General features: G+C 51.3%; 1 protein-coding gene across 1 annotated transcript in view; it reads left to right on the top strand.

Moving 5' to 3' along the window:
* Positions 1-15,747, top strand: part of LOC135552379 (centrosomal protein of 89 kDa-like) — a 65,974-nt gene extending 50,227 nt beyond the window's left edge. Inside the window, exons 13-17 of the mRNA XM_064983958.1 lie at positions 5,211-5,314; positions 10,572-10,687; positions 12,621-12,801; positions 15,191-15,358; positions 15,585-15,747. Coding sequence (XP_064840030.1) covers positions 5,211-5,314; positions 10,572-10,687; positions 12,621-12,801; positions 15,191-15,358; positions 15,585-15,747 — 732 coding nt within the window. The remainder of the gene's footprint in view (positions 1-5,210; positions 5,315-10,571; positions 10,688-12,620; positions 12,802-15,190; positions 15,359-15,584) is intronic.
* The last annotated feature ends 11,339 nt before the right edge of the window (positions 15,748-27,086 follow it).

Raw genomic sequence — 27,086 nt, 5'->3', positions numbered from 1 at the left:
CTTACCCCTGCTCTACCTCCCTTACCCCTCCTCTACCTCCCTTGCCCCTGCTCTACCTCCCTTACCCTCCTCTACCTCTCTTACCCATCCTCTACCTCCCTTACCCCTGCTCTACCCTCTTACCCCTGCTCTACCTCCCTTACCCCTGCTCTACCTCCCTTACCCCCTCCTCTACCTCCCCTTACTCCCTCCTACCTCCCTTACCCCTCCTCCACCTCCCTTACCCCTCCTCTACCTCCCTTACCCCTCCTCTACCTCCCTTACCCCTGCTCTAACTCCCTTACCCCTGCTCCTCCCCTCCCTTACCCCTGCTCTACCTCTCTTACCCCTGCTCTACCTCCCTTACCCCTGCTCACCTCCCTTGCCCCTGCTCTACCTCCCTTACCCCTCCTCTACCTCCCTTACCCCTCCTCTACCTCCCTTGCCCCTGCTCTACCTCCCTTACCCCTCCTCTACCTCTCTTACCCCTCCTCTACCTCTCTTACCCCTCCTCTACCTCCCTTACCCCTGCTCTACCTCCCTTACCCCTGCTCTACCTCCCTTACCCCTCCTCTACCTCCCTTACCCCTCCTCTACCTCCCTTGCCCCTGCTCTACCTCCCTTACCCCTCCTCTACCTCTCTTACCCCTCCTCTACCTCCCTTACCCCTCCTCTACCTCCCTTACCCTGCTCTACCTCCCTTACCCCTCCTCTACCTCCCTTGCCCCTGCTCTACCTCCCTTACCCCTCCTCTACCTCTCTTACCATCCTCTACCTCCCTTACCCATCCTCTACCTCCCTTACCCCTGCTCTACCTCTCTTACCCCTGCTCTACCTCCCTTACCCCTGCTCTACCTCCCTTACCCCTCCTCTACCTCCCTTACCCCTCCTCTACCTCCCTTACCCCTCCTCTACCTCCCTTACCCCTCCTCTACCTCCCTTGCCCCTCCTCTACCTCCCTTGCCCCTGCTCTAACTCCCTTACCCCTGCTCCTCCTCCCTTACCCCTGCTCTACCTCTCTTACCCCTGCTCTACCTCCCTTACCCCTGCTCTACCTCCCTTGCCCCTGCTCTACCTCCCTTACCCCTCCTCTACCTCCCTTACCCCTCCTCTACCTCCCTTACCCCTGCTCTACCTCCCTTGCCCCTCCTCTACCTCCCTTACCCCTGCTCTACCTCCCTTACCCCTCCTCTACCTCCCTTGCCCCTGCTCTACCTCCCTTACCCCTCCTCTACCTCCCTTACCCCTCCTCTACCTCTCTTACCCCCCTCCTCTACCTCTCTTACCCCTCCCTCTACCTCTCTTACCCCTCCTCTACCTCCCTTACCCCTCCTCTACCTCCCTTACCCCTCCTCTACCTCCCTTACCCCTGCTCTACCTCCCTTACCCCTCCTCTACCTCCCTTACCCCCTGCTCTACCTCCCTTACCCCTCCTCTACCTCCCTTACCCCCTGCTCTACCTCCCTTACCCCTCCTCTACCTCCCTTACCCTGCTCTACCTCCCTTACCCCTCCTCTACCTCCCTTGCCCCTGCTCTACCTCCCTTACCCCTCCTCTACCTCTCTTACCCATCCTCTACCTCCCTTACCCCTGCTCTACCTCTCTTACCCCTGCTCTACCTCCCTTACCCCTCCTCTACCTCCCTTACCCCTGCTCTACCTCCCTTACCCCTCCTCTACCTCCCTTACCCCTGCTCTACCTCCCTTACCCCTCCTCTACCTCCCTTGCCCCTGCTCTACCTCCCTTGCCCCTCCTCTACCTCTCTTACCCCTCCTCTACCTCTCTTACCCCCTCCTCTACCTCTCTTACCCATCCTCTACCTCCCTTACCCCTGCTCTACCTCCCTTACCCCTCCTCTACCTCCCTTACTCCCTCCTCTACCTCCCTTACCCCTCCTCTACCTCCCTTACCCCCTCCTCTACCTCCCTTACCCCTGCTCTACCTCCCTACCCCCCTCTACCTCCCTTACCCCTGCTCTACCTCCCTTACCCCTCCTCTACCTCCCTTACCCCTGCTCTACCTCCCTTACCCCTCCTCTACCTCCCTTGCCCCTGCTCTACCTCCCTTACCCCTCCTACCTCTCTTACCCATCCTCTACCTCCCTTACCCCTGCTCTACCTCTCTTACCCCTGCTCTACCTCCCTTACCCCTGCTCTACCTCCCTTACCCCTCCTCTACCTCCCTTACCCCCCCTCTACCTCCCTTACCCCCTCCTCTACCTCCCCTTACCCCTCCTCTACCTCCCTTACCCCTGCTCTACCTCCCTTACCCCTCCTCTACCTCCCTTACCCCTGCTCTACCTCCCTTACCCCTCCTCTACCTCCCCTTGCCCCTGCTCTACCTCCCTTGCCCCTCCTCTACCTCTTACCCCTCCTCTACCTCTCTTACCCCTCCTCTACCTCTTACCCATCCTCTACCTCCCTTACCCCTGCTCTACCTCCCTTACCCTCCTCTACCTCCCCTTACCCTCCTCTACCTCCCTTACCCCTCTTCTACCTCCCTTACCCCCCTCCTCTACCTCCCCCTTACCCCTCCTCTACCTCCCTTACCCCCTCCTCTACCTCCCCCTTACTCCTCCTCTACCTCCCTTACCCCTCCTCTACCTCTCCCCTTACCCCTCCTCTACCTCCCTTACCCTCCTCTACCTCCTTACCCCTGCTCTACCTCCCCCCTTACCCCTCCTCTACCTCCCTTACCCCTGCTCTACCTCCCTTACCCCCCTCTACCTCCTTACCCCTGCTCTACCTCCCTTACCCTGCTCTACCCCCTGCTCTACCTCCCCTTACTCCCCTGCTCTACCTCCCTACCCTCCTCTACCTCCCCACCCCTCCTCTACCTCCCTTACCCCTCCTCTACCTCCCTTACCCCTGCTCTACCTCCCTTACCCCTGCTCTACCTCTCTTACCCCTGCCTACCTCTCTACCCCCTGCTCTCCCCTTACCCTGCTCTACCTCTCTTACCCCTGCTCTACCCTCTTACCCCTGCTCTACCTCCCTTACCCCTCCTCTACCTCCCTTACCCCTGCTCTACCTCCCTTACCCTGCTCTACCTCCCTTACCCCTGCTCTACCTCTCTTACCCTGCTCTACCTCCCTTACCCCTCCTCTACCTCCCTTACCCTGCTCTACCTCCCTTACCCCTGCTCTACCTCCCTTACCCCTGCTCTACCTCCCTTACCCCTGCTCTCCTCCCTTACCCTCCTCTACCTCCCTTACCCCTCCTACCTCCCTTCCCCCTCCTCTACCTCCCTTACCCCTCCTCTACCTCCCTTACCCCTCCTCTACCTCCCTTACCCTCCTCTACCTCCCTTACCCCTCCTCTACCTCCCTTACCCCTGCTCTACCTCCTTACCCCTCCTCTACCTCCCTTACCCCTGCTCACCCCCTTACCCTCCCTCTACCTCCCTTACCCCTCCTCCCTCCTCCCTTACCCCTCCTCTACCTCCCTTACCCCTCCTCTACCTCCCTTGCCCCTGCTCTACCTCCCTTACCCCTCCTCTACCTCCCTTGCCCCTCCTCTACCTCTCTTACCCCTCCTCTACCTCCCTTCTCAGCTGAGATTACTGATGGAGTAGGGTTCACCTGTTAGGATAGCTGAGATTACTGATGGAGTAGGGTTCACCTGTTAGGATAGCTGAGATTACTGATGGAGTAGGGTTCACCTGTTAGGATAGCTGAGATTACTGATGGAGTAGGGTTCACCTGTCAGGATAGCTGAGATTACTGATGGAGTAGGGTTCACCTGTTAGGATAGCTGAGATTACTGATGGAGTAGGGTTCACCTGTCAGGATAGCTGAGATTACTGATGGAGTAGGGTTCACCTGTTAGGATAGCTGAGATTACTGATGGAGTAGGGTTCACCTGTTAGGATAGCTGAGATTACTGATGGAGTAGGGTTCACCTGTCAGGATAGCTGAGATTACTGATGGAGTAGGGTTCACCTGTCAGGATAGCTGAGATTACTGATGGAGTAGGGTTCACCTGTCAGGATAGCTGAGATTACTGATGGAGTAGGGTTCACCTGTTAGGATAGCTGAGATTACTGATGGAGTAGGGTTCACCTGTTAGGATAGCTGAGATTACTGATGGAGTAGGGTTCACCTGTTAGGATAGCTGAGATTACTGATGGAGTAGGGTTCACCTGTCAGGATAGCTGAGATTACTGATGGAGTAGGGTTCACCTGTTAGGATAGCTGAGATTACTGATGGAGTAGGGTTCACCTGTCAGGATAGCTGAGATTACTGATGGAGTAGGGTTCACCTGTTAGGATAGCTGAGATTACTGATGGAGTAGGGTTCACCTGTTAGGATAGCTGAGATTACTGATGGAGTAGGGTTCACCTGTTAGGATAGCTGAGATTACTGATGGAGTAGGGTTCACCTGTTAGGATAGCTGAGATTACTGATGGAGTAGGGTTCACCTGTTAGGATAGCTGAGATTACTGATGGAGTAGGGTTCACCTTTTAGGATAGCTGAGATTACTGATGGAGTAGGGTTCACCTGTTAGGATAGCTGAGATTACTGATGGAGTAGGGTTCACCTGTCAGGATAGCTGAGATTACTGATGGAGTAGGGTTCACCTGTTAGGATAGCTGAGATTACTGATGGAGTAGGGTTCACCTGTTAGGATAGCTGAGATTACTGATGGAGTAGGGTTCACCTGTCAGGATAGCTGAGATTACTGATGGAGTAGGGTTCACCTTTTAGGATAGCTGAGATTACTGATGGAGTAGGGTTCACCTGTTAGGATAGCTGAGATTACTGATGGAGTAGGGTTCACCTGTTAGGATAGCTGAGATTACTGATGGAGTAGGGTTCACCTGTCAGGATAGCTGAGATTACTGATGGAGTAGGGTTCACCTGTCAGGATAGCTGAGATTACTGATGGAGTAGGGTTCACCTGTTAGGATAGCTGAGATTACTGATGGAGTAGGGTTCACCTGTTAGGATAGCTGAGATTACTGATGGAGTAGGGTTCACCTGTTAGGATAGCTGAGATTACTGATGGAGTAGGGTTCACCTGTTAGGATAGCTGAGATTACTGATGGAGTAGGGTTCACCTGTTAGGATAGCTGAGATTACTGATGGAGTAGGGTTCACCTGTCAGGATAGCTGAGATTACTGATGGAGTAGGGTTCACCTGTTAGGATAGCTGCTAGACTGATCCCTGAGAGCTGTCCAGGTAGTGTTTGTGATCCAGTGTAATTGATTGATTGATTGGTTGTGTGTAGGAGGAGTTGAGAAGTTTCCGGGGCCGTGTGGAGGAGGTGGTGCAGGAGAACCAGAAGCTACACCAGGACCTGAAACAGACAGGAGGAGTCAGCCACAAGGAGTGGTGAGTACTGTCTCTCTGTCAGGAGGAGTCAGCCACAAGGAGTGGTGAGTACTGTCTCTCTGTCTAGAGGAGTCAGCCACAAGGAGTGGTGAGTACTGTCTCTCTGTCATGAGGAGTCAGCCACAAGGAGTGGTGAGTACTGTCTCTCTGTCTGGAGGAGTCAGCCACAAGGAGTGGTGAGTACTGTCTCTCTGTCTGGAGGAGTCAGCCACAATGGAGTGGTGAGTACTGTCTCTCTGTCTGGAGGAGTCAGCCACAAGGAGTGGTGAGTACTGTCTCTGTCTGGAGGAGTCAGCCACAAGGAGTGGTGAGTACTGTCTGTCTGTCAGGAGGAGTCAGCCACAAGGAGTGGTGAGTACTGTCTGTGTCTCTGTCTGGAGGAGTCAGCCACAAGGAGTGGTGAGTACTGTCTGTCTCTCTATCTGGAGGAGTCAGCCACAAGGAGTGGTGAGTACTGTCTCTCTGTCTGGAGGAGTCAGCCACAAGGAGTGGTGAGTACTGTCTCTCTGTCTGGAGGAGTCAGCCACAAGGAGTGGTGAGTACTGTCTCTCTGTCTGGAGGAGTCAGCCACAAGGAGTGGTGAGTACTGTCTGTGTCTCTGTCTGGAGGAGTCAGCCACAAGGAGTGGTGAGTACTGTCTCTCTGTCAGGAGGAGTCAGCCACAAGGAGTGGTGAGTACTGTCTGTGTCTCTGTCTGGAGGAGTCAGCCACAAGGAGTGGTGAGTACTGTCTCTCTGTCTGGAGGAGTCATCCACAAGGAGTGGTGAGTACTGCCTGTCTGTCAGGAGGAGTCAGCCACAAGGAGTGGTGAGTACTGTCTCTCTGTCTGGAGGAGTCAGCCACAAGGAGTGGTGAGTACTGTCTCTCTGTCAGGAGGAGTCAGCCACAAGGAGTGGTGAGTACTGTCTCTCTGTCAGGAGGAGTCAGCCACAAGGAGTGGTGAGTACTGCCTGTGTCTCTGTCTGGAGGAGTCAGCCACAAGGAGTGGTGAATACTGCCTGTGTCTCTGTCTGGAGGAGTCAGCCACAAGGAGTGGTGAGTACTGCCTGTGTCTCTGTCTGGAGGAGTCAGCCACAAGGAGGGGTGAGTACTGCCTGTCTCTCTGTCTAGAGGAGTCAGCCACAAGGAGTGGTGAGTACTGTCTGTCTCTCTGTCAGGAGGAGTCAGCCACAAGGAGTGGTGAGTACCGTCTCTCTGTCAGGAGGAGTCAGCCACAAGGAGTGGTGAGTACTGTCTCTCTGTCTGGAGGAGTCAGCCACAAGGAGTGGTGAGTACTGTCTGTCTCTCTGTCTGGAGGAGTCAGCCACAAGGAGTGGTGAGTACTGTCCGTGTCTCTGTCTGGAGGAGTCAGCCACAAGGAGTGGTGAGTACTGTCTGTCTGTCTGGAGGAGTCAGCCACAAGGAGTGGTGAGTACTGTCTGTGTCTCTGTCTGGAGGAGTCAGCCACAAGGAGTGGTGAGTACTGTCTCTCTGTCAGGAGGAGTCAGCCACAAGGAGTGGTGAGTACTGTCTGTGTCTCTGTCTGGAGGAGTCAGCCACAAGGAGTGGTGAGTACTGTCTCTCTGTCTGGAGGAGTCATCCACAAGGAGTGGTGAGTACTGCCTGTCTGTCAGGAGGAGTCAGCCACAAGGAGTGGTGAGTACTGTCTCTCTGTCTGGAGGAGTCAGCCACAAGGAGTGGTGAGTACTGTCTCTCTGTCTGGAGGAGTCAGCCACAAGGAGTGGTGAGTACTGTCTCTCTGTCAGGAGGAGTCAGCCACAAGGAGTGGTGAGTACTGCCTGTGTCTCTGTCTGGAGGAGTCAGCCACAAGGAGTGGTGAATACTGCCTGTGTCTCTGTCTGGAGGAGTCAGCCACAAGGAGTGGTGAGTACTGCCTGTGTCTCTGTCTGGAGGAGTCAGCCACAAGGAGTGGTGAGTACTGCCTGTCTCTCTGTCTAGAGGAGTCAGCCACAAGGAGTGGTGAGTACTGTCTGTCTCTCTGTCAGGAGGAGTCAGCCACAAGGAGTGGTGAGTACCGTCTCTCTGTCAGGAGGAGTCAGCCACAAGGAGTGGTGAGTACTGTCGCTCTGTCTGGAGGAGTCAGCCACAAGGAGTGGTGAGTACTGTCTGTCTCTCTGTCTGGAGGAGTCGGCCACAAGGAGTGGTGAGTACTGTCCGTGTCTCTGTCTGGAGGAGTCAGCCACAAGGAGTGGTGAGTACTGTCTCTCTGTCTGGAGGAGTCAGCCACAAGGAGTGGTGAGTACTGTCTTTTTCTGGAGGAGTCAGCCACAAGGAGTGGTGAGTACTGTCTGTCTGTCTGAGGAGTCAGCCACAAGGGAGTGGTGAGTACTGTCTCTCTGTCTGGAGGAGTCAGCCACAAGGAGTGGTGAGTACTGTCTCTCTGTCAGGAGGAGTCAGCCACAAGGAGTGGTGAGTACTGTCTCTCTGTCTGGAGGAGTCAGCCACAAGGAGTGGTGAGTACTGTCTCTCTGTCTGGAGGAGTCAGCCACAAGGAGTGGTGAGTACTGTCTCTCTGTCTGGAGGAGTCAGCCACAAGGAGTGGTGAGTACTGTCTGTGTCTCTGTCTGGAGGAGTCAGCCACAAGGAGTGGTGAGTACTGTCTCTCTGTCAGGAGGAGTCAGCCACAAGGAGTGGTGAGTACTGTCTGTGTCTCTGTCTGGAGGAGTCAGCCACAAGGGGAGTGGTGAGTACTGTCTCTCTGTCTGGAGGAGTCATCCACAAGGAGTGGTGAGTACTGCCTGTCTGTCAGGAGGAGTCAGCCACAAGGAGTGGTGAGTACTGTCTCTCTGTCTGGAGGAGTCAGCCACAAGGAGTGGTGAGTACTGTCTCTCTGTCAGGGAGGAGTCAGCCACAAGGAGTGGTGAGTACTGTCTCTCTGTCTGGAGGAGTCAGCCACAAGGAGTGGTGAGTACTGCCTGTGTCTCTGTCTGGAGGAGTCAGCCACAAGGAGTGGTGAGTACTGCCTGTGTCTCTGTCTGGAGGAGTCAGCCACAAGGAGTGGTGAGTACTGCCTGTGTCTCTGTCTGGAGGAGTCAGCCACAAGGAGGGGTGAGTACTGCCTGTCTCTCTGTCTAGAGGAGTCAGCCACAAGGAGTGGTGAGTACTGGGTCTGTCTCTCTGTCAGGAGGAGTCAGCCACAAGGAGTGGTGAGTACCGTCTCTCTGTCAGGGAGGAGTCAGCCACAAGGAGTGGTGAGTACTGTGTCTCTGTCTGGAGGAGTCAGCCACAAGGAGTGGTGAGTACTGTCTGTCTCTCTGTCTGGAGGAGTCAGCCACAAGGAGTGGTGAGTACTGTCCGTGTCTCTGTCTGGAGGAGTCAGCCACAAGGAGTGGTGAGTACTGTCTCTCTGTCTGGAGGAGTCAGCCACAAGGAGTGGTGAGTACTGTCTGTCTGTCTGGAGGAGTCAGCCACAAGGAGTGGTGAGTACTGTCTGTGTCTAGAGGAGTCAGCCACAAGGAGTGGTGAGTACTGTCTCTCTGTCTGGAGGAGTCAGCCACAAGGAGTGGTGAGTACTGTCTCTCTGTCAGGAGGAGTCAGCCACAAGGAGTGGTGAGTACTGTCTCTCTGTCTGGAGGAGTCAGCCACAAGGAGTGGTGAGTACTGTCTCTCTGTCTGGAGGAGTCAGCCACAAGGAGTGGTGAGTACTGTCTCTGTCTGGAGGAGTCAGCCACAAGGAGTGGTGAGTACTGTCTCTCTGTCAGGAGGAGTCAGCCACAAGGAGTGGTGAGTACTGTCTGTGTCTCTGTCTGGAGGAGTCAGCCACAAGGAGTGGTGAGTACTGTCTCTCTGTCTGGAGGAGTCATCCACAAGGAGTGGTGAGTACTGTCTCTCTGTCTGGAGGAGTCAGCCACAAGGAGTGGTGAGTACTGTCTGTCTGTCAGGAGGAGTCAGCCACAAGGAGTGGTGAGTACTGTCTCTCTGTCAGGAGGAGTCAGCCACAAGGAGTGGTGAGTACTGTCTCTCTGTCAGGACGAGTCATCCACAAGGAGTGGTGAGTACTCTCTCTCTGTCTGGAGGAGTCAGCCACAAGGAGTGGTGAGTACTGTCTGTCTCTCTGTCAGGAGGAGTCAGCCACAAGGATTGGTGAGTACTGTCTCTCTGTCAGGAGGAGTCAGCCACAAGGAGTGGTGAGTACTGCCTGTGTCTCTGTCTGGAGGAGTCAGCCACAAGGAGTGGTGAGTACTGCCTGTGTCTCTGTCTGGAGGAGTCAGCCACAAGGAGTGGTGAGTACTGCCTGTGTCTCTGTCTGGAGGAGTCAGCCACAAGGAGTGGTGAGTACTGCCTGTGTCTCTGTCTGGAGGAGTCAGCCACAAGGAGTGGTGAGTACTGCCTGTCTCTCTGTCTAGAGGAGTCAGCCACAAGGAGTGGTGAGTACTGTCTGTCTCTCTGGCAGGAGGAGTCAGCCACAAGGAGTGGTGAGTATCGTCTCTCTGTCAGGAGGAGTCAGCCACAAGGAGTGGTGAGTACTGTCTCTCTGTCTGGAGGAGTCAGCCACAAGGAGTGGTGAGTACTGTCTGTCTCTCTGTCTGGAGGAGTCAGCCACAAGGAGTGGTGAGTACTGTCCGTGTCTCTGTCTGGAGGAGTCAGCCACAAGGAGTGGTGAGTACTGTCTCTCTGTCTGGAGGAGTCAGCCACAAGGAGTGGTGAGTACTGTCTCTCTGTCTGGAGGAGTCAGCCACAAGGAGTGGTGAGTACTGTCTGTCTGTCTGGAGGAGTCAGCCACAAGGAGTGGTGAGTACTGTCTGTGTCTAGAGGAGTCAGCCACAAGGAGTGGTGAGTACTGTCTCTCTGTCTGGAGGAGTCAGCCACAAGGAGTGGTGAGTACTGTCTCTCTGTCTAGAGGAGTCAGCCACAAGGAGTGCTGAGTACTGTCTCTCTGTCTAGAGGAGTCAGCCTCAAGGAGTGGTGAGTACTGTCTCTCTGTCTGGAGGAGTCAGCCACAAGGAGTGGTGAGTACTGTCTCTCTGTCTGGAGGAGTCAGCCACAAGGAGTGGTGAGTACTGTCTCTCTGTCAGGAGGAGTCAGCCACAAGGAGTGGTGAGTACTGTCTCTCTGTCTGGAGGAGTCAGCCACAAGGAGTGGTGAGTACTGTCTCTCTGTCAGGAGGAGTCAGCCACAAGGAGTGGTGAGTACTGCCTGTGTCTTTGTCTATCTGTCCCTGTCTGTTTGTGTGTGTGTGTGAGAAAGAGAGGAGACACTGTCTTGACACTTTTCTATCTCCCCTCTCCTCTCCTCTCCTCTCCCCCCCCCTCCCCAGGAGGCATCTCCAGGAGCAGGCCCGTCTGGTACTTCAGGAAAATCAGGTCCTGATAGAGCAGCTGGAGGTGCAGCATACGAAGGCAAAGGACAGTCATGGGAGACATTTGACTGAGGGTAGGGAGGGACAGACACCAGTAATCACCCCTGAGCCTCCCTCTTTCAGATTCTACTATGGAAACTAGTTACATTCTGTTTCTACATTCTACACATTCATATTAACACTGTATCAAACCCTAATAGAGGTGAATGGTAGAAGTCTTCACCCTGCTGGAGGTGTCTGGTAGAAGTCTTCACCCTGCTGGAGGTGTCTGGTAGAAGTCTTCACCCTGCTGGAGGTGTCTGGTAGAAGTCTTCACCCTGCTGGAGGTGTCTGGTAGAAGTCTTCACCCTGCTGGAGGTGTCTGGTAGAAGTCTTCACCCTGCTGGAGGTGAATGGTAGAAGTCTTCACCCTGCTGGAGGTGTCTGGTAGAAGTCTTCACCCTGCTGGAGGTGTCTGTTAGAAATCTTCAGAGTTGAAAGTTATCTCCATGAACTCTCTCTGCTGGAGGTGTCTGGTAGAAGTCTTCACCCTGCTGGAGGTGTCTGGTAGAAGTCTTGACCCTGCTGGAGGTGCATGGTAGAAGTCTTCACCCTGCTGGAGGTGTCTGGTAGAAGTCTTCACCCTGCTGGAGGTGTCTGGTAGAAGTCACCCTGCTGGAGGTATCTGTTAGAAATCTTCAGAGTTGAAAGTTATCTCCATGAACTCTCTCTGCTGGAGGTGTCTGGTAGAAGTCTTCACCCTGCTGGAGGTGTCTGGTAGAAGTCTTCACCCTGCTGGAGGTGAATGTTAGAAGTCTTCACACTGCTGGAGTTGAATGGTAGAAGTCTTCACCCTGCTGGAGGTGTCTGGTAGAAGTCTTCACACTGCTGGAGGTGTCTGGTAGAAGTCTTCACCCTGCTGGAGGTGTCTGGTAGAAGTCTTCACCCTGCTGGAGGTGTCTGGTAGAAGTCTTCACCCTGCTGGAGGTGTCTGGTAGAAGTCTTCACCCTGCTGGAGGTGAATGGTAGAAGTCTTCACCCTGCTGGAGGTGTCTGGTAGAAGTCTTCACCCTGCTGGAGGTGTCTGTTAGAAATCTTCAGAGTTGAAAGTTATCTCCATGAACTCTCTGCTGGAGGTGTCTGGTAGAAGTCTTCACCCTGCTGGAGGTGTCTGGTAGAAGTCTTGACCCTGCTGGAGGTGCATGGTAGAAGTCTTCACCCTGCTGGAGGTGTCTGGTAGAAGTCTTCACCCTGCTGGAGGTGTCTGGTAGAAGTCACCCTGCTGGAGGTATCTGTTAGAAATCTTCAGAGTTGAAAGTTATCTCCATGAACTCTCTGCTGGAGGTGTCTGGTAGAAGTCTTCACCCTGCTGGAGGTGTCTGGTAGAAGTCTTCACCCTGCTGGAGGTGAATGTTAGAAGTCTTCACACTGCTGGAGTTGAATGGTAGAAGTCTTCACCCTGCTGGAGGTGTCTGGTAGAAGTCTTCACACTGCTGGAGGTGTCTGGTAGAAGTCTTCACACTGCTGGAGGTGTCTGGTAGAAGTCTTGACCCTGCTGGAGGTGCATGGTAGAAGTCTTCACCCTGCTGGAGGTGTCTGGTAGAAGTCTTCACCCTGCTGGAGGTGTCTGGTAGAAGTCTTCACCCTGCTGGAGGTGTCTGATAGAAGTCTTCACCCTGCTGGAGGTGTCTGGTAGAAGTCTTCACCCTGCTGGAGGTGTCTGGTAGAAGTCTTCACCCTGCTGGAGGTGCATGGTAGAAGTCTTGACCCTGCTGGAGGTGCATGGTAGAAGTCTTCACACTGCTGGAGGTGCATGGTAGAAGTCTTCACTCTGCTGGAGGTGAATGGTAGAAGTTTTCACACTGCTAGAGTTGAATGGTAGAAGTCTTCACCGTGCTGGAGGTGTGGGGCAGAAATGTTCAGAGTTGAAAGTTATCTCCATGAACTGTTCCTCCCCCCTTCCTCTCTCCCCCCTCCTCCCTCACTCCCCCCTCACTCCTCTCTTCCCCTCTCCTCCCTCCTCTCCAGTCTCTAAGGTGTGTAAGCAGTTGATGTTGCTGGAGGCAGAGAAGCAGAGACTGGAGGGTGAGCTGGAGGTAACGAGGAGAGAGCTCCACACACTGCAGACAGAACACCTGCAGGCACGGTGCAGTCTGGAGAATGCAGTCAGCTGGGACGAACACCACGCCATCGCCACCAAACTCAAACGGTAGCTAGTTATAATACACTGGGACGAACACCACGCCATCACCACCAAATTCAAACGGTAGCTAGTTATAATACACTGGGACGAACACCACGCCATCACCACCAAACTCAAACGGTAGCTAATTATAATACACTGGGATGAACACCACGCCATCACCACCAAACTCAAACGGTTATAATACACTGGGACGAACACCACGCCATCACCACCAAACTCAAACGGTTATAATACACTGGGACGAACACCACGCCATCACCACCAAACTCAAATGGTTATAATACACTGGGACGAACACCACGCCATCACCACCAAACTCAAAGGGTAGCTAGTTATAATACACTGGGACGAACACCACGCCATCACCACCAAACTCAAATGGTTATAATACACTGGGACGAACACCACGCCATCACCACCAAACTCAAATGGTTATAATACACTGGGACGAACACCACGCCATCACCACCAAACTCAAACGGTTATAATACACTGGGACGAACACCACGCCATCACCACCAAACTCAAATGGTTATAATACACTGGGACGAACACCACGCCATCACCACCAAACTCAAATGGTTATAATACACTGGGACGAACACCACGCCATCACCACCAAACTCAAACGGTTATAATACACTGGGACGAACACCACGCCATCACCACCAAACTCAAACGGTTATAATACACTGGGACGAACACCACGCCATCGCCACCAAACTCAAACGGTAGCTAGTTATAATACACTGGGACGAACACCACGCCATCACCACCAAACTCAAACGGTTATAATACACTGGGACGAACACCACGCCATCGCCACCAAACTCAAACGGTAGCTAGTTATAATACACTGGGATGAACACCACGCCATCACCACCAAACTCAAACGGTTATAATACACTGGGACGAACACCACGCCATCACCACCAAACTCAAACGGTTATAATACACTAGGACGAACACGACGCCATCACCACCAAACTCAAACGGTAGCTAGTTATAATACACTGGGATGAACACCACGCCATCACCACCAAACTCAAACGGTAGCTAGTTATAATACACTGGGATGAACACCACGCCATCACCACCAAACTCAAACGGTAGCTAGTTATAATACACTGGGATGAACACCACGCCATCACCACCAAACTCAAACGGTTATAATACACTGGGACGAACACCACGCCATCACCACCAAACTCAAACGGTAGCTAGTTATAATACACTGGGACGAACACCACGCCATCACCACCAAACTCAAACGGTAGCTAGTTATAATACACTGGGACGAACACCACGCCATCACCACCAAACTCAAACGGTTATAATACACTGGGACGAACACCACGCCATCACCACCAAACTCAAACGGTAGCTAGTTATAATACACTGGGATGAACACCACGCCATCACCACCAAACTCAAACGGTTATAATACACTGGGACGAACACCACGCCATCACCACCAAACTCAAACGGTTATAATACACTAGGACGAACACCACGCCATCACCACCAAACTCAAACGGTTATAATACACTGGGACGAACACCACGCCATCGCCACCAAACTCAAACGGTAGCTAGTTATAATACACTGGGACGAACACCACGCCATCACCACCAAACTCAAACGGTAGCTAGTTATAATACACTGGGATGAACACCACGCCATCACCACCAAACTCAAACGGTAGCTAGTTATAATACACTGGGATGAACACCACGCCATCACCACCAAACTCAAACGGTAGCTAGTTATAATACACTGGGATGAACACCAGTGTTTGTAGAGCTTTACGTCAGACGGGGTCATTGGTCCAGACGGGGTCATAGGGTCAGACGGAGTCAGAGGATCAGACGGGGTCATAGGGTCAGACGGGTTCATAGGATCAGACGGGGACATAGGGTCAGACGGAGTCAGAGGATCAGACGGGGTCATAGGTCCAGACGGGGTCATAGGGTCAGACGGGTTCATAGGATCAGACGGGGACATAGGGTCAGACGGGGACATAGGGTCAGACGGGGTCATAGGGTCAGACGGGGTCATAGGGTCAGACGGGTTCATAGGATCAGACGGGTTCATAGGATCAGACGGGGACATAGGGTCAGACGGGGACATAGGGTCAGACGGGGTCATAGGGTCAGACGGGGTCATAGGGTCAGACGGGTTCATAGGATCAGACGGGTTCATAGGATCAGACGGGGACATAGGGTCAGACGGGGTCATAGGTCCAGACGGGGACATAGGGTCAGACGGGGTCATAGGATGAGATGAGGAACAGCTGTAGATAGTCACCATGTTTTAACTACAATCATAAAGTGTGTGTGTGTGTGTGTGTATGTGTGTGTGTGTGTGTGTGTGTGTGTGTTCTCTCCCGAAGCCAACTGGAGGCTGATTCAGGCCGTCAGCAGACTGAGCTGGAGGAGCTGCAGCAGAGAGTGACGAGTCTACAGACAGAGAAGAACAGTCTGCTGTTGGACAAAACCAACCTCACTGCTGACATCAAGAGTCTGGAGGCTGACCTGGAGGTGTCCCGACATGCCAACAGGTACTCAGACCCTGACCCCTGACCTCTAACCTCACTGCTGACATCAAGAGTCTGGAGGCTGACCTGGAGGTGTCCCGACATGCCAACAGGTACTCAGACCCTGACCCCTGACCTCTAACCTCACTGCTGACATCAAGAGTCTGGAGGCTGACCTGGAGGTGTCCCGACATGCCAACAGGTACTCAGACCCTGACCCCTGACCTCTAACCTCACTGCTGACATCAAGAGTCTGGAGGCTGACCTGGAGGTGTCCCGACATGCCAACAGGTACTCAGACCCTGACCCCTAACCCTAACCTCACTGCTGACATCAAGAGTCTGGAGGCTGACCTGGAGGTGTCCCGACATGCCAACAGGTACTCAGACCCTGACCTGACCCCTGACCTCTAACCTCACTGCTGACATCAAGAGTCTGGAGGCTGACCTGGAGGTGTCCCGACATGCCAACAGGTACTCAGACCCTGACCCCTAACCCCTAACCTCACTGCTGACATCAAGAGTCTGGAGGCTGACCTGGAGGTGTCCCGACATGCCAACAGGTACTCAGACCCTGACCCCTAACCCCTAACCTCACTGCTGACATCAAGAGTCTGGAGGCTGACCTGGAGGTGTCCCGACATGCCAACAGGTACTCAGACCCTGACCCCTGACCTCTAACCTCACTGCTGACATCAAGAGTCTGGAGGCTGACCTGGAGGTGTCCCGACATACCAACAGGTACTCAGACCCTGACCTGACCCCTGACCTCTAACCTCACTGCTGACATCTAGAGTCTGGAGGCTGACCTGGAGGTGTCCCGACATACCAACAGGTACTCAGACCCTGACCTGACCCCTGACCTCTAACCTCACTGCTGACATCAAGAGTCTGGAGGCTGACCTGGAGGTGTCCCAACATACCAACAGGTACCCAGACCCTGACCTGACCTCTAACCTCACTGGGACATCAAGAGTCTGGAGGCTGACCTGGAGGTGTCCCGACATACCAACAGGTACTCAGACCCTGACCTGACCCCTGACCTCTAACCTCACTGCTGACATCAAGAGTCTGGAGGCTGACCTGGAGGTGTCCCGACATACCAACAGGTATTCAGACCCTGACCCCTGACCTCTAACCTCACTGCTGACATCAAGAGTCTGGAGGCTGACCTGGAGGTGTCCTGACATACCAACAGGTACTCAGACCCTGACCTGACCCCTGACCTCTAACCTCACTGCTGACATCAAGAGTCTGGAGGCTGACCTGGAGGTGTCCCGACATACCAACAGGTACTCAGACCCTGACCCCTGACCTCTAACCTCACTGCTGACATCAAGAGTCTGGAGGCTGACCTGGAGGTGTCCCGACATGCCAACAGGTACTCAGACCCTGACCTCTGACCTGACCCCTGACCTCTAACCTCACTGCTGACATCAAGAGTCTGAGGCTGAACCATGCCTTGTGAGGGGTTGAGGCCCTGAACCATGAAAATGCACCCCACACAGACCTATACATAGGGCTCTGGTCTATAGTAGTGTACTATATAGGGAATAGGGTGCCATAGGGCTCTGGTCTAAAGTGGTGCACTATATAGGGAATAGGGTGCTATTGGGCTCTGGTCTAAAGTGGTGCACTATATAGGGAATAGGGTGCCATAGGGCTCTGGTCTAAAGTGGTACACTATATATAGGGAATAGGGCTCTGGTCTAAAGCAGTATACTATATAGGGAATAGGGCTCTGGTCTAAAGCAGTATACTATATAGGGAATAGGGCTCTGGTCTATAGTAGTACCACTATATAGGGAATAGGGCTCTGGTCTAAAGTAGTATACTATATAGGGAATAGGGCTCTGGTCTAAAGCAGTACACTATATATAGGGAATAGGGCTCTGGTCTAAAGCAGTATACTATATAGGGAATAGGGCTCTGGAGGTGTCCCGACATGCCAACAGGTACTCAGACCCTGACCCCTAACCCCTAACCTCACTGCTGACATCAAGAGTCTGGAGGCTGACCTGGAGGTGTCCCGACATGCCAACAGGTACTCAGACCCTGACCTGACCCCTGACCTCTAACCTCACTGCTGACATCAAGAGTCTGGAGGCTGACCTGGAGGTGTCCCGACATGCCAACAGGTACTCAGACCCTGACCCCTAACCCCTAACCTCACTGCTGACATCAAGAGTCTGGAGGCTGACCTGGAGGTGTCCCGACATGCCAACAGGTACTCAGACCCTGACCCCTAACCCCTAACCTCACTGCTGACATCAAGAGTCTGGAGGCTGACCTGGAGGTGTCCCGACATGCCAACAGGTACTCAGACCCTGACCCCTGACCTCTAACCTCACTGCTGACATCAAGAGTCTGGAGGCTGACCTGGAGGTGTCCCGACATACCAACAGGTACTCAGACCCTGACCTGACCCTGACCTCTAACCTCACTGCTGACATCTAGAGTCTGGAGGCTGACCTGGAGGTGTCCCGACATACCAACAGGTACTCAGACCCTGACCTGACCCCTGACCTCTAACCTCACTGCTGACATCAAGAGTCTGGAAGCTGACCTGGAGGTGTCCCAACATACCAACAGGTACCCAGACCCTGACCTGACCTCTAACCTCACTGGGACATCAAGAGTCTGGAGGCTGACCTGGAGGTGTCCCGACATACCAACAGGTACTCAGACCCTGACCTGACCCCTGACCTCTAACCTCACTGCTGACATCAAGAGTCTGGAGGCTGACCTGGAGGTGTCCCGACATACCAACAGGTATTCAGACCCTGACCCCTGACCTCTAACCTCACTGCTGACATCAAGAGTCTGGAGGCTGACCTGGAGGTGTCCTGACATACCAACAGGTACTCAGACCCTGACCTGACCCCTGACCTCTAACCTCACTGCTGACATCAAGAGTCTGGAGGCTGACCTGGAGGTGTCCCGACATACCAACAGGTACTCAGACCCTGACCCCTGACCTCTAACCTCACTGCTGACATCAAGAGTCTGGAGGCTGACCTGGAGGTGTCCCGACATGCCAACAGGTACTCAGACCCTGACCTCTGACCTGACCCCTGACCTCTAACCTCACTGCTGACATCAAGAGTCTGGAGGCTGAACCATGCCTTGTGAGGGGTTGAGTGGCCCTGAACCATGAAAATGCACCCCACACAGACCTATACATAGGGCTCTGGTCTATAGTAGTGTACTATATAGGGAATAGGGTGCCATAGGGCTCTGGTCTAAAGTGGTGCACTATATAGGGAATAGGGTGCTATTGGGCTCTGGTCTAAAGTGGTGCACTATATAGGGAATAGGGTGCCATAGGGCTCTGGTCTAAAGTGGTACACTATATATAGGGAATAGGGCTCTGGTCTAAAGCAGTATACTATATAGGGAATAGGGCTCTGGTCTAAAGCAGTATACTATATAGGGAATAGGGCTCTGGTCTATAGTAGTACCACTATATAGGGAATAGGGCTCTGGTCTAAAGTAGTATACTATATAGGGAATAGGGCTCTGGTCTAAAGCAGTACACTATATATAGGGAATAGGGCTCTGGTCTAAAGCAGTATACTATATAGGGAATAGGGCTCTGGTCTAAAGCAGTATACTATATAGGGAATAGGGCTCTGGTCTAAAGTATTATACTATATAGGGAACAGGGCTGTGGTCTATAGTAGTACCACTATATAGGGAATAGGGCTCTGGTCTAAAGTAGTATACTATATAGGGAATAGTGCTCTGGTCTAAAGTATTATACTATATAGGGAACAGGGCTGTGGTCTAAAGTAGTATACTATATAGGGAACAGGGCTGTGGTCTATAGTAGTACCACTATATAGGGAATAGGGCTCTGGTCTAAAGTAGTATACTATATAGGGAATAGTGCTCTGGTCTAAAGTATTATACTATATAGGGAACAGGGCTGTGGTCTATAGTAGTACCACTATATAGGGAATAGGGCTCTGGTCTAAAGCAGTATACTATATAGGGAATAGGGCTCTGGTCTAAAGCAGTATACTATATATGGAATAGGCCTCTGGTCTAAAGTAGTATACTATATAGGGAATAGGGCTCTGGTCTATAGTTGTACCACTATATAGGGAATAGGGCTCTGGTCTAAAGTAGTATACTATATAGGGAATAGGGCTCTGGTCTATAGTAGTACCACTATATAGGGAATAGGGCTCTGGTCTATAGTAGTACCACTATATAGGGAACAGGGCTGTGGTCTATAGTAGTACCACTATATAGGAATAGGGCTCTGGTCTATAGTAGTACTATATAGGGAATAGGGCTCTGGTCTATAGTAGTACCACTAGTATAGGAATAGGACTCTGGTCTATAGTAGTACCACTATATAGGGAATAGGGCTGTGGTCTAAAGTAGTATACTATATAGGGAATAGTGCTCTGGTCTAAAGTATTATACTATATAGGGAACAGGGCTGTGGTCTAAAGTAGTATACTATATAGGGAATAGGGCTCTGGTCTATAGTAGTACCACTATATAGGGAATAGGGCTCTGGTCTAAAGTAGTATACTATATAGGGAACAGGGCTGTGGTCTATAGTAGTATACTATATAGGGAATAGGGCTCTGGTCTATAGTAGTACCACTATATAGGGAATAGGGCTCTGGGGTATACTATATAGGGAATAGTGCTCTGGTCTAAAGTATTATACTATATAGGGAACAGGGCTGTGGTCTATAGTAGTACCACTATATAGGGAATAGGGCTCTGGTCTAAAGTAGTATACTATATAGGGAATAGGTCTAAAGTATTATACTATATAGGGAACAGGTCTGTGGTCTAAAGCAGTATACTATATAGGGAACAGGGCTGTGTATAGTAGTATACTATATAGGGAATAGGGCTCTGGTCTAAAGCAGTATACTATATAGGGAATAGGGCTCTGGTCTAAAGCAGTATACTATATAGGGAATAGGGCTCTGGTCTATAGTATATAGGGAATAGGCCTGTGGTCTAAAGTATACTATATAGGGAATAGGGCTCTGGTCTATAGTTGTACCACTATATAGGGAATAGGGCTCTGGTCTAAAGTAGTATACTATATAGGAATAGGAAGTCATTCATAGTAGTACCACTCATATAGGGAACAGGGCTGTGGTCTATAGTAGTACCACTATATAGGGAATAGGGCTCTGGTCTATAGTAGTATACTATATAGGGAATAGTGCTCTGGTCTAAAGTATTATACTATATAGGGAACAGGGCTGTGGTCTAAAGTAGTATACTATATAGGGAACAGGGCTGTGGTCTATAGTAGTACCACTATATAGGGAATAGGGCTCTGGTCTAAAGTATTATACTATATAGGGAATAGGGCTCTGGTCTATAGTAGTACCACTATATAGGGAACAGGGCTGTGGTCTATAGTAGTACCACTATATAGGAATAGGGCTCTGGTCTATAGTAGTACCACTATATAGGGAACAGGGCTCTGGTCTAAAGCAGTATACTATATAGGGAACAGGCCTGTGGTCTAAAGCAGTATACTATATATAGGGAATAGGGCTCTGGTCTAAAGCAGTATACTATATATAGGGAACAGGCCTCTGGTCTAAAGCAGTATACTATATATAGGGAATAGGGCTCTGGTCTAAAGTAGTATACTATATATAGGGAATAGGCTCTGGTCTAAAGTAGTATACTATATAGGGAACAGGGTGCCAGTTGTGATGCGGTAACAGACAGTAGTTCCTGTATGTATCTGGAGACTCTTTGAGGAACAGCTGTTAGCTCCTTGTATGGGGAAAAAACAGCCCTCAATCTCAATGTGGCAATCTCTCTGCAAGGTGTTAGAAATGTGTTCCTGTGATCAACACAATGCCCACTGCCTGTCTCTCACTGTATCTACCTTCCCTCCTTCCTCTCTCTCTCTCTCTCTCTCTCTCTCTACCTCTCCCCTTCCCTCCCTCTCTCTCTCTCAATATCTACCTTCAACCTTCGCTCTCTCGATATCTACCTTCCCCTCTCTCGCTCTCTCTCTCGATTTCTACCTTTCCCCTCTCTCTCTCTCTCTCTCTCTCTACCTTCCCCACCTCCTCTCTCCCTCCCTCTCTCTCTATCTCTCTCTCTCTCTCTCTCTACCTTCCCCACCCTCCTCTCCCCTCCCCTCTCTCTCTCTCTCTCTCTCCCTCTCCCTCTCTGTCTCCTCTCTCTCTCTCTCTCTCTACCTTGCCCACCCTCCCTCTCTCTCTGTCTCTCTCTGTCTCTCTCTCTCTCTCTCTCTCTCTCTCTCTCTCTCTCTCTCTCTCTCTCTACCTCCCCCTTCCCTCCTCTCTCTCTCTCGATATCTACCTTCAATCTCTCGCTCGCTCCTCTCTCTCTCGATATCTACCTTCCCCTCTCTCTCGCTCTCTCTCGATTTCTACCTTCCCCATCCTCCTCTCTCTCTCTACCTTCCCCACCCTCCTCTCCCTCTTTCTCTATCTCTCTCTCCCTCTTCTCTCTCTCGCCCTCTCCTCTCCCTCCCTCTGTCTCTCTCTCTCTCTCTCTCTCTACCTTCCCCACCCTCTCCTCTCTCTCTGTCTCTCTCTGTCTCTCTCTGTCTCTCTTTTCTCTCTCTCTCTCTCTCTCTCTCTCTCTCTGTCTCTCTCTCTCTCTCTCTCTCTCTCTGTCTCTCTGTCTCTCTGTCTCTCTCTGTCTCTCTCTCACTCTCTCTCTCTCTCGCTCTCTGTCTCACTCTCCCTCTCTCACAGGAAGGCCCAGAGGCGTATCGGCTTGTTGAAGCAACAAGTTGATGACTCAATAGAGAAGGAGATGAGAGCCCATCACTACCTGTCCTCTATCGTAGCTCTGGCTGAGAAGACCACAGGAGAGAGACCAGCTAGTATACATGGTATAACACACACACACATCACATCAAATTAGTGATGGCTGTTTAACAGTCTGATGGCCTTGAGATAGAAGCTGTTTTTCAGTCTCTCGGTCCCAGCTTTGATGCACCTGTACTGACCTCGCCTTCTGGATGATAGCGGGGTGAACAGGCAGTGGCTCGGTGGTTGATGTCCTTGATGATCTTTATGGCCTTCCTGTAACATCGGGTGGTGTAGGTGTCCTGGAGGGCAGGTAGTTTGCCCCCGGTGATGCGTTGTGCAGACCTCACTACCCTCTGGAGAGCCTTGCGGTTGAGGGCGGAGCAGTTGCCGTACCAGGCGGTGATACAGCCCGCCAGGATGCTCTCTTGTGCATCTGTAGAAGTTTGTGAGTGCTGTCTGTGTGAGTGGACCAATTCAGTTTGTCTGTGAAGTGTATGCCGAGGAACTTAAAACTTGCTACTCTCTCCACTACTGTTCCATCGATGTGGATAGGGGGTGTTCCCTCTGCTGTTTCCTGAAGTCCACAATCATCTCCTTAGTTTTGTTGACGTTGGAGTGTGAGGTTATTTTCCTGACACCACACAACCTCCCTGTAGGCCGTCTCGTCGTTGTTGGTAATCAAGCCTACCTCTGTTGTGTCGTCCGAAAACTTGACGATTGAGTTGAGGCGTGCGTGGCCGCGCAGTCGTGGGTGAACAGGGAGTACAGGAGAGGGCTCAGAACGCACCCTTTGTGGGGCCCCAGTGTTGAGGATCAGCGGGGTGGAGATGTTGTTGCCTACCTCGCCACCTGGGGGCGGCCCATCAGGAAGTCCAGTACCCAGTTGCACGGGCGGGGTCGAGACCCAGGGTCTCGAGCTTGATGACGAAGTTTGGAGGGTACTATGGTGTTAAATGCCGAGCTGTAGTCGATGAACAGCATTCTCACATAGGTATTCCTCTTGTCCAGATGGGTTAGGGCAGTGTGCAGTGTGGCTGAGATTGCATCGTCTGTGGACCTATTTGGGCGGTAAGCAAATTGGAGTGGGTCTAGGGTGTCAGGTAGGGTGGAGGTGATATGGTCCTTGACTAGTCTCTCAAAGCACTTCATGATGACGGAAGTGAGTGCTACGGGCGGTAGTCGTTAGCTCAGTTACCTTAGCTTTCTTGGGAACAGGAACAATGGTGGCCCTCTTGAAGCATGTGGGAACAGCAGACTGAGATAGGGATTGATTGAATATGTCCGGTAACACACCAGCCAGCTGGTCTGTGCATGCTCTGAGGGGCGGCTGGGATGCCGCCTGGGCTTGCAGCCTTACGAGGGTTAACACGTTTAAATGTTTTACTCACTCGGCTGCAGTGAAGGAGAGTCCACATGTTTTCGTTGCAGGCCGTGTCAGTGGCACTGTAATGTCCTCAAAGCGGGCAAAAGTTATTTAGTCTGCCTGGGAGCAAGACATCCTGGTCCGTGACTGGGCTGGTTTTCTTTTTGTAGACCGTGATTGACTGTAGACCCTGCCACATACCTCTTGTGTCTGAGCCGTTGAATTGAGATTCTACTTTGTCTCTATACTGACACTTATTTGATTGCCTTGCGGAGGGAATAGCTGCACTGTTTGTATTCAGTCATGTTACCAGACACCTTGCCCTGATTAAAAGCAGTGGTTCTCGCTTTCAGTTTCACGCGAATGCTGCCATCAATCCACGGTTTCTGGTTTGGGAATGTTTTAATCGTTGCTATGGGAACGACATCTTCAACGCACGTTCTAATGAACTCGCACACCGAATCAGCGTATTCGTCAATGTTGTAGTCTGACGCAATACGAAACATATCCCAGTCCACATGATGGAAGCAGTCTTGGAGTGTGGAGTCAGCTTGGTCGGACCAGCGTTGGACAGACCTCAGCATGGGAGCTTCTTGTTTTAGTTTCTGTCTGTAGGAAGGGATCAGCAAAATGGAGTCGAGAAGAATGCTATGGATGTGCCCGTCTCCGGAGTCTGACCAGAAGACCGCCTCGTTTCCTCTTTTACGGAGTCGTTTTTTTTTTACTAAGTAAACTTATACTCTGTTTTATTATATCTGATTAACAATATGAATTCATAAGTGAGGGATTGTGGAGCCTGAAACAGGGGGGTAATTACATTAAATAAATACCATTCCAGCCAGGTTGGAGAAGATTGGAAGTGTTTTTTTTTAAGTAAGCAGAAAGGGTAATTAACCTGTGGTTGAACCGACTCAACTTAGCACTGGAACTGTTCAGATAAGACAGTGTGTTTTCTTAGGTTTTCCATTAGCAGGAAATGTTCAGATAAGACAGTGTGTTTTCTTAGGTTTTCCATTAGCTGGGACTGTTCAGATAAGACAGTGTGTTTTCTTAGGTTTTCCATTAGCTGAAATGTTCAGATAAGACAGTGTGTTTTCTTAGGTTTTCCATTAGCAGGAATGTTCAGATAAGACAGTGTGTTTTCTTAGGTTTTCCATTAGCAGGAACTGTTCAGATAAGACAGTGTGTTTTCTTAGGTTTTCCATTAGCTGGAATGTTCAGATAAGACAGTGTGTTTTCTTAGGTTTTCCATTAGCAGGAACTGTTCAGATAAGACAGTGTGTTTTCTTAGGTTTTCCATTAGCTGGAATGTTCAGATAAGACAGTGTGTTTTCTTAGGTTTTCCATTAGCTGGAATGTTCAGATAAGACAGTGTGTTGTCTTAGGTTTTCCATTAGCTGGAATGTTCAGATAAGACAGTGTGTTTTCTTAGGTTTTCCATTAGCAGGAACTGTTCAGATAAGACAGTGTGTTTTCTTAGGTTTTCCATTAGCTGGAATGTTCAGATAAGACAGTGTGTTTTCTTAGGTTTTCCATTAGCAGGAACTGTTCAGATAAGACAGTGTGTTTTCTTAGGTTTTCCATTAGCAGGAACTGTTCAGATAAGACAGTGTGTTTTCTTAGGTTTTCCATTAGCTGGGAAATGTTCAGATAAGACAGTGTGTTTTCTTAGGTTTTCCATTAGCAGGAACTGTTCAGATAAGACAGTGTGTTTTCTTAGTTTTTTCCAGCTGTCTGCTGAAGGGAGATGGATGAAAAACCTTAAGTTCTCGAATTAACTTTTGAACTGTTGGGAGAAAGAATACTTTATGACCTGTGACGTCATATTTTGTCTATAAACTGTTGTCCGTGGTTACATGGCAGCCCGAGAATAAATACTATTATCTATTTTATAAGACTGATCTCCGTCTATTTTATGCAAATAGGAATCTTACAAATTATCATAAAATAGACTAAGTGAATTCAATTAATGAAAGCATTGGAATAATTAAATTATACCAACAAGAGTACAGGATGGGCTGAGCACGCACTTTGTGGGGCCCCAGTGTTGAGGATCAGCTGGGTGGAGATGTTGTTTCCTACCCTCGCCACCTGGGGACGGCCCGTCAAAGTCCAGGACCCAATTGCACAGGGCGGGGTCGAGACCCAGGCTCTCAAGCTTAATGATGAGTTTGGAGAGTACTATGGTGTTGAAGACTGCCTGGCTGGTCAAAGAGCTCTATTACCATGTTATCCAACTAATGTAGATGCCTTTGAGGGATCTAAACGGCGTTGGCTCTTGGATTGGACCCGGTACTACGGCCAGATGACCGGACCCAGAAGAACGACACGGAGCTGTGAGACGGCAGATCTCCACAGCTGGAAATAAACAGCTTCAAGGTCCAGTGTTTTTCTGGGAGGCTAGTTGGCTGGTAGCTCTCTCCTGTTGGTCCTGCCAGCCGAACCTGGACTCTGGAGGCTAAGTTGTCGGTCTGTTGGAAGTGTGTCTCAGTGGCAGTAGTCTCTACGTCGTTACTTACAGTTCAGTGATCCATGTCCTCGACACATGTCTCCGAACATCTGAACAACAAGAATTTTTCAACCTTTCGGTTACTAGTCCAACACTCTAACCACAACACGTACATGTGATGTACATTACTTTACCACTGTTAGTAATCTCTGTCTTTCAAACAACAATGATGTGCTTGGATGCAATAGCTCCTGTTTGTAAAACGGTTTTTGTGTCCATGTTGTTATTGAGCGTTAGGTGGTCAGAGGGAATTTTACATCAATTCCTCCTCAGGTGATGTGAGTCAGACACCTTTCTGCTCAATGACTGACTGACTACTCTGTGGAGGGCTACTGACTGACTGGAGGGCTGTTAGACTGACTGACTGGGGGGCTGTTAGACTGACTGACTGGACTGGGGGCTGTTAGACTGACTGACTGGGGGGGGCTGTTACTGACTGACTACTCTGTGGGGGCTGTTTGACTGACTGACTGGCTGTTAGACTGACTGACTGGGGGGCTGTTAGACTGACTGGGGGGCTGTTAGACTGACTGACTGACTGGGGGGCTGTTAGACTGACTGACTGACTGACTGGGGGGCTGTTAGACTGACTGGGGGGGGCTGTTAGACTGACTGGGGGGCTGTTAGACTGACTGACTGACTGGGGGGGGCTGTTAGACTGACTGGGGGCTGTTAGACTGACTGACTGGGGGGGGCTGTTAGACTGACTGGACTGACTGGGGGGCTGTTACTGACTGACTGACTGGACTGACTAACTGGGGGCTGTTAGACTGACTGGGGGGGGGGCTGTTAGACTGACTGACTGGGGGGCTGTTAGACTGACTAACTGACTGGGGGGGCTGTTAGACTGACTGACTGGGGGGGCTGTTAGACTGACTGACTGACTAACTGGGGGCTGTTAGACTGACTGGGGGGGGCTGTTAGACTGACTGGGGGGTTAGACTGACTGGGGGGGCTAGACTGACTGACTGTTAGACTGACTGACTGGGGGGCTGTTAGACTGACTGACTGGGGGCTGTTAGACTGACTGGGGGGCTGTTAGACTGACTGGGGGGCTGTTACTGGGGGGGCTGTTAGACTGACTGACTGGGGG

The sequence above is a fragment of the Oncorhynchus masou genome, chromosome 2, assembly GCF_036934945.1.
Source record: "Oncorhynchus masou masou isolate Uvic2021 chromosome 2, UVic_Omas_1.1, whole genome shotgun sequence".
In the NCBI taxonomy this organism is placed as follows: domain Eukaryota; kingdom Metazoa; phylum Chordata; class Actinopteri; order Salmoniformes; family Salmonidae; genus Oncorhynchus; species Oncorhynchus masou.
The sequence above is the reverse complement of the archived record's forward strand: the minus strand, read 5'-3'. Positions and strand labels throughout refer to the sequence as shown.